Consider the following 7,503-nt stretch of genomic DNA (forward strand, 5'->3'; position numbering starts at 1 on the left):
GGGGGGCGGGGACGGGGCAGGGCAAGGCCTGACAACATTATGCAAACTTTGATAAGCAGTTCTCGATAATCACTTCTCAACAATTATTTGTTATTATTACAGTTTAACATAAAATTAACAAAATATAAAACTCATATTCTGGCGAAATAGCCACATGGCAGCCGAAAACCGTATATTCCCTTCCTGTTCTCGCGCCCATTCGTTCATTCTTTCCAAAAATCGAGACTTTTTAAAAACGCCGTGGGACGCGGGACAACTTGTTAGAAAGCAGGGCTGTCCCGCCAAAAGCGGGACATCTGGTCACCCTAGTCATGAGGGCTACTGTGATCCTCTGGCCACTGAATGGGGTGTGAAGAAGAGATTTTGTTCTTTTAACACAAAATACTGAGCTAAGGCTGCCCTGGGCTGGAGAAGCAGCAGGGACCAGGACAGGGAAGACTGCCTAGGTCAGAGTACTGCCTCCTCGTGAGCAGCGAGGTTTTCAGGCTGGACACAGCTGGGCCCACATTCAGATTCGATTGCTTGCCAGCTGTGTGGCTTTCACCTCAAGGATGGGACTAGGCAGAGGCAAATGAAGTGCGTAAAATGGAGAATTTAAGGAGGTGCTCATTCCAAAATTTTAAGGCATGGTAGCTCATGCCTGTAATTCTAGCACTCTGGGAGGCCCAGGTAGGTGGATTGCTTGAGCTCACAAGACCAGCCTGAGCAAAGTGAGACCCTGTCTTTACTCAGGAGGCTGAGGCAGGAGGATTGCTTGAGCCCAGGAGTTTGAGGTTGCTGTGAGCTATGATGCCATAGCACTCTACCCATGGTGACTGAGTGAAACTCTGTTCCAAAACAAAAACCAAAAAACAAATGACAAAATTTTAGGGTCAACTCTCCACTTGTTGGCCTTGCCCTGGTTCCCACCCTGTTTGATCTTGTTAAGACTGAATTTCCTCATCTCTAAAAGTGGCAACAATACCAGTCTCTTACAAACCTCTTTATTCGTTAAATTCAGCAAAATATTACTAAGCACAAATATACACCGAGCACTCTTCCAGGTTTATCACAGGGCTACAGCCAAGAGCCAAATGACCCCTCCTCTCTAGTGGGAGAGGCAAATGTCTGGGGGAAATGTTCCAGGAAGAGAAACACCAAGTGCAAGATCCCTGAGGCAGAAGAGCAGCCCCTGTGATAGAGGAAGACCAGTGAGCCCGAAGAATAGGAACCTGCAAACCAGGAGGAATGGGGGCATGAGGATAGAGAAGGGAGGGTTCTTAGGGGCCAGGTAAGGACTTCAGCTTTTCCTCTGCTCCAAGCAGAAGCCATGGGAGGGCTCTGGGCAGAGGGATGGCAGCTGAGTTAGATTTTAACAGCACCATGGAAATTAATACTAAGATTAGTGTCTTAATAATAGTACATATATAGCCAGACACAGTGGCTCACACCTGTAATCCCAGCACTTGGGAGGCTGAGGCAGGTGGATTGCCTGAACTCATAGGTTCAGCCTGAGTCAGAGTAAGACCCTGTCTCTAAAAGTAGCCCGGTGTTGGAGAGGGCGCCTGTAGTTCCAGCTACTTGGGAGGCTGAGGCAAGAGAATCACTTAAGCCCAAGAGTTTGAGGTTGCTGTGAGCTATAATGCCATGGCACTCTACTGAGGGCGATATAATGAGACTCTGTCTCAAAAATAAAATAATAATAAAAAGTAAATTTAGATGTAGAACATGTACAAATTTATGCAGCTAAAAACTGTTCATAATTAATTTATTAATAATTAATGATATATGATTAGTTAAAATAAGATTACAAAAAAGAAAAATGTTCTGCGTGCCAGATGCTACAGCTTTTTACATGTTAATACTTCAGTTCTCACAACCACTGCTGGATTACTTACTGCTCCATTTCTCAGATGAAGAAATTGAGCTACAGAGAGGTTAAGCAGCTTTCCCAAGTGGGAAAGTGGGGAGGCGGTCCTACCTCCAGGGCCTGCCCGCCGCCCCCCAGTACTGCTCAGCTATCCTTCCAGGGCAGTACAGGAGGAAAGAGTGTAAATCAGAAGCCAATGAGAAGGTAATCCCAATAGCCTAGGACCAAGGTGACTGCAGCTGGAGTGTTTTGGGGTCTGACAAATTTCGAGCTCATTATGGGGATGATTATAATCCTGCCTCCACTCCCGATTTAACCCCCCTGTGCCTCCTCTGGCAGGGCTTCCTGGTCAGCGTACTCTACTGCTTTATCAACAAGGAGGTGCGAAGAGCCCTGGCCCGCCGCCTGCGCCCTCTGGCGACCACGCAGGGAACGGCGCCGCCTCTGATCGCCGTCCCGTTGCAGGTGCAGTCGGAGATCCGCCGTGCCTGGTATCACTGCCGCCTGCGCCACAGCTTTGGCGACGAGCAGCTCCAGCTTCCGGAGAGTATCTCCCGGGTCCTGCCCTCGGGCTCTGGCCCAGGCAAGGTCCCTACCGGCCGCGCCTCGTCCTTAGGGACCCTCCCTGGGGATGGGGATGAGGCCAGCCGGGTGTTAGAAAGTTACTGCTAGGTAGCTGATTTCTGTGTCAGTTCTGTTAGTGCCTATTGTGTGCTAGGCCCAGTGTGGGGGCCACTGGGAAAATGGGGGAGAAAGAAACAGGAAAACAAGGTCCCTGCCCTTCTGGATATCACAATGGAGTGGGGAAAACAGGTGGTGAACATAAAACATCAAGTTACATGGATGCTGTGGAATGGCTAATGAAGGGAAATTGCAAGGGGGCTAAGGGTGGTGTGGGAGGCCATCCCCGAGGAGGTGACATTTCAGCCATGCCTGAAAAAAGTAAAGGATACAATTTCGGTAAGATTTGGAAGATTGCAGGCAAAATAAATAGCATATGCAAAGGCCCTGGTAAAGGAAGGAGCTTGGCCTTGCTTTGCTTGCTTTGCTGGACTAGAATAAGTTAAAGTCAAGAGACAGAAAAGTGGGCACAAGAGTTGGGATTTAATTCCAGGAGCATTGAAGATTCTTTGCAGGAGTGTCTCTGGACTAATGTTTTAAACAGATCCCTCTGCCTGTCCTGTACAGGAACAGAAGTCCTAACAGGGGCAGGAATGGAAGCTGGGAGACTAGTGAGGAGGGGGCTGCAGGCAGGAAGTGACAGTGACTGGACCAGGATAGAGGACAAGGGGGTATAAAGCAGTTGGATTCTGATGCTATTTTAAAGGTAGAGATGAGGCTGGGCACAGTGGCTTATGCCTGTAATCTTATTACTCTGGGAGGCCAAAGTGGATGGATTGCTTGAGCTCAGGAGTTTGAGACCAGCTTGAGCAAAAGCAAGATCCTGTCTCTACTAAAAATAGAAAAAGGGCAGTGCCTGTGGCTCAGTGGGTAAGGGCACTGGCCCCATGTATCAAGGGTGGAGGGTACGAACCCGGCCCCAGCCAGCTAAAACAGCAATGATAGCTGGGCATGGTGGCAGGTGCCCGTAGCCCCAGCTATTTGGGAGTCTGAGGCAAAAGGATTGCTCAAGCCTAAGAGTTTGAGGTTGCTGTGAGATATGGTGCCACAGCACTCTACCCAGGACAACCGAGTGAGACTGTCTCAAAAAATAAATTAATTAAATAAAGGTAGAGATGAGAGGATTTTGTAATGGATCACATGAGGAATGTGTAGCAAAGAGAGAAGTCAAAGACTGGTGAAGAAAGATGGGGGAATTGGGTTTGGGGTGCAAAGAACCAAGAGTGCTTTTTGGGCAATTAAGTGGTCAATGCCTGTAGGATACCTAAGGGAGCTGAGTATAAGGGCATGAACTTGTCAGGAGAGGTGAGAGCTGCAGATAGAAATGTGAAAGGCACTGGGATCCACAGAGGGGGACTTGGTGGGTAGATAGAAACACAGGAATCTCAAGGCAGGCTGCAGAGATGAAAATTTCTATCCAGAATAGTCAGGCCCAATGCTAGCTGGGGAGTGAGGACACAGGTTTCTGCTCTCCTGAGATAGGTGGTCCCTGGGAACTGGGAGAATTAGGAGGGAAGCTGACAGTTTCATTGTGGCTAGACCACCTATATACATGCAAGACCCTCGCTCCTAAATCCCTCCCCCACACATAAATACACAGACTCAATTAGTACCTGGGTGTTGTCAAGTATTTCCCCTGGAGTCCCTGGACAGATGTGCCCATAGCTGAACTCAGCCTTTTCAAGCTTGTGGGTTCTGGTGGGTTGGGGGCCTTGTAAATAAACCACAAGAAAGAGCTGCTTTTTTTTCTTTCTGGGGTAAGAGAATCTCAGCCAGGTCATAATGGGAAATGACTGGGTGGGGGCCTGTGGTAGCCTTGCTCAACTTCAGCAATGTGTTGCCACAAGAAAACAGGGACACCATGCTGCTACTATCCCCTCGTGTAAAAGAATCTTCAGTTGGTGATGTTACAAGTAAAATTATAAGCCTGTGTACGTATGGGTACACATAGGTCTAACTTTTTAAGGGCTACTTCTCTAGAAGGGGAGTATAGGAATAACAAAGCAGTAGGAACCAGACTGGTTCTTATCTTAGACTGAGCTAAGTTTGGCAACTTACTAGCTGTGTGACTTGCGAACATTCCTAACTTCTTGGCATGTCAGTTTCTACCTCTAGAAATGGGTATAATGGTGGTACCTATGTCCTAGGTACCTGGAAATTGGAATTGTTGCCTGAAATTCCAGTGAGTTACTTTTAGGACACTGTCCCGTGTGCTAAGTCCTGGCAGTTTACCTGCCTGCTTTCCCTTTCACTCTCTGAAAGAAAACATAAATAGAAATCATTTGGGACAGTGGGTGGGTGAAGAGGTGAGGAAAGAAATCAGACTGTGCCAAGCAGGGTGCCCAGGACTTGAATTCTGGATGCCAACCTGCAAGGCAAGGAAACCATTTTCCATTTCCCAGTAAGTACAAGTCAACAACCAGGGGGAGGCAGGGCGGGATTCCAACACAGGACTGTGACTCTAGGGCTTGGGTTGTTGCTGCTCCTGCATAAGAACCCAGGGAGAACCTCCTGTGGTAACACCATTGCCAGACTTTACAGATGAGGCTACTGTAACTCCATCCTGCTCCTCATAGTTAAGACTGTTAGTGAGGCAAGACAGACATGGTGGCTCACTCCTGTAATCCTAGCACTCTGGGAGGCCCAGGCAGGTGGATTGCCTAACCTGAGGAGTTCCAGACCAGTCTGAGCAAGAGTAAGACCCCTTTCTCTACTAAAAATAGAAAAACTAGCCAGACATTGTGGCCGACGCCTGTAGTCTCAGTTACTTAGGAGGCAGAGACAAGAGGATCACTTGAGCCCAAGAGTTTGAGGTTGCTGTGAGCTATGATGCCAGAGTACTCTACTGAGGGCAACAAAATGAGACTCTGTCTCAAAAAAAAAGTTTTCAGGCAGCGCCTGTGGCTCAAAGGAGTAGGGTGCCGACCCGATATGCCAGAGGTGGCAGGTTCAAACCCAGCCCTGGCCAAAAATTGCAAAAAAAAAAAAAGTTTGCATTGATCTCAGGCCTGTAAACTCCCACATCTGCCTGGTATTTTACTATATCCAGAAGACAGTGACAGAGATACAAGGTGTGGAAGGTCAGAAGGTCACAGGGCTACTTCATCCACTCAAGAGTAGGTAACGTCTCCCTTTCCCACCTCTTATCTTCCCAAATTTTTCAGAGAATTTCTCCCAAAGGTAATTAAGTTGAATTTGAGGGGCAGCAAAACTCTACAGGCTCAGGAGTGGGATGGGTTCCACTCCCTGGCTGGGTGCCTCAGATCTTTCCTTTGGAAAATGGAGGTAATAAATAAACAGGCCTGCCTCAGGGTTTCAGAAGGATACCTGAAAGCACTGAGTCTGGCACCTTAGCAGACCAGTAGGTATTCACTATGATCACTACGAGTATTTGGGTACTGACTACTTAAATGCTTATCTACTCTTCCTGTCCATCAGGGCAGGTCAGGGGCTATCTTGGGCAGGCCTGTGTTCCAAGCATTGTAACACAGGTGTGGGCACAGAGGATGTACTTTGGGGATGGGTTACGGAAAAAATAATTGAAATAGAAGAAACTGAAACTTCCTCCACCATCACAAGTGAGATACCATTTCAACCCAACCTATTCACATCAGGGGAAAGGGAGGCCTGGATGGGGCAGATAGGGCCTCTTCACCTACTAGGGGGTCCTAGTCCCAGAGTTCAGCCCTACACCCAGCTGCCTTCCTCTTTCCCAAGTCTGCCACACTCACAAGGCCCCAGGAACAGACAGATACAACTAGAAAAAAAACCACAGGGCTTTATTATTCCCATCACAAAGAGCAGGCCTTCACAAGACGGGGGAGCAAGCTGTCAGTGGGGAAGAGGGCCTATTTGCCAGCAATAAGTGGGTTCCGCAGGACCACAATGACCGAGTCCCCACGCAGAAACATCTTGGAGATGTAGCGGTCTTTGTTGACTGGCTTGGACTTCTTCTTACCCTTGCCACTTTTGGGGACCTCAGTCCACATCTCCTTCACATTCTCCAGCACCATGTTGCAGTGCCTGGTGGGGACAGAAGGTAGAAAGTCATCAGGAGTGAGGGGGAAGGGAACCTTCTTACTGCCCCTTCTCTGCCGGTTACTGCTGTTGCCTTCCATAGCATAGCATGGGGAAGGGTGCAGGCCCAGGGCCTGGAGGGCCAGGCTTCCAGTGCCACCTCTGCAAGACCTTGGGCTAAGGACTTCACCCCTCTGTACCTCAGTTTCTTTCTCTCTAAAAGGAAGATAATCATGGCACCGCCTTCAATGAGTTGTGAAGATTAAATGAATTAATAGAACATTTTGGTAGCATACTCAGAACAAAGCCTGGCATGGGGTAAAGGTAAACAAAATGGTTCCACGTATGCCTTTTAATGCCAAGTACTTAGGGAGGCAGCAACAAAGAAGCTGCTCCTTTCTGGGGACCCAGAGACTCCTGGGATGTGGGGGCTTGACACCTCCATTCCAGTCCTGCTTTGTCCCCGTCCTCAGATGAGGAAAATCAAGAAACATGTAAACAGAGATCAGCAATACACTGTCAGGTACTGATAACTGCTACAAAGAAAATCAGGCCTGGCATAGTGGCTCACACCCGTAATCCTAGCACTCTGGGAGGCCAAGGCTGGTGGACTGTCTGAATTCATAGATTTGAGACCAGCTTGAGCCAGAGCAAGACCTCATCTCTAAAAATAGCCAGGTGTTGTGACAGGTACCTGTAGTCCCAGCTACTTGGGAGGCTGAGGCAAGAGAAATGATTGAGCCCAGGAGTTTGAGATTGCTATGAGCTATGATGCCACGGCATTCTACCGAGGGTGACAAAGTAAGACTCTGGCTCTACCAATGAATTGTTTAAAAACGAGACACACTTTTGTATTAAAATTGCTTGCAGTGGCTCGGTGCCTGTGGCTCAAGTGGCTAAGGCACCAGCCACATACACCCAAGGTGGCGGGTTCAAATCCAGCCCAGGCCTGCCAAACAACCATGACAGCTGCAGCCAAAAAAAATAGCCGGGCACTGTGGCAGGCGCCTGTGGTC

General features: G+C 48.5%; 2 protein-coding genes across 3 annotated transcripts in view; one reads left to right on the top strand and one right to left on the bottom strand.

Moving 5' to 3' along the window:
- GIPR (gastric inhibitory polypeptide receptor) overlaps positions 1 to 2,521 on the top strand; it is an 8,323-nt gene extending 5,802 nt beyond the window's left edge. For both annotated transcript variants that reach the window (XM_012811217.1, XM_012811218.1), the window contains 2 exons: positions 2,189 to 2,230; positions 2,315 to 2,521. In XM_012811217.1, coding sequence (XP_012666671.1) covers positions 2,189 to 2,230; positions 2,315 to 2,521 — 249 coding nt within the window. The remainder of the gene's footprint in view (positions 1 to 2,188; positions 2,231 to 2,314) is intronic.
- Positions 2,522 to 6,226: 3,705 nt separating this feature from the next.
- SNRPD2 (small nuclear ribonucleoprotein D2 polypeptide) overlaps positions 6,227 to 7,503 on the bottom strand; it is a 4,670-nt gene continuing 3,393 nt past the window's right edge. The window contains exon 3 of the mRNA XM_012811220.2: positions 6,227 to 6,493. Coding sequence (XP_012666674.1) covers positions 6,319 to 6,493 — 175 coding nt within the window. The 3' untranslated portion in view covers positions 6,227 to 6,318. The remainder of the gene's footprint in view (positions 6,494 to 7,503) is intronic.

This window comes from Otolemur garnettii, unplaced genomic scaffold (assembly GCF_000181295.1).
Source record: "Otolemur garnettii isolate 467f Iridium unplaced genomic scaffold, OtoGar3 scaffold00152, whole genome shotgun sequence".
Taxonomy (NCBI): Eukaryota; Metazoa; Chordata; class Mammalia; order Primates; family Galagidae; genus Otolemur; species Otolemur garnettii.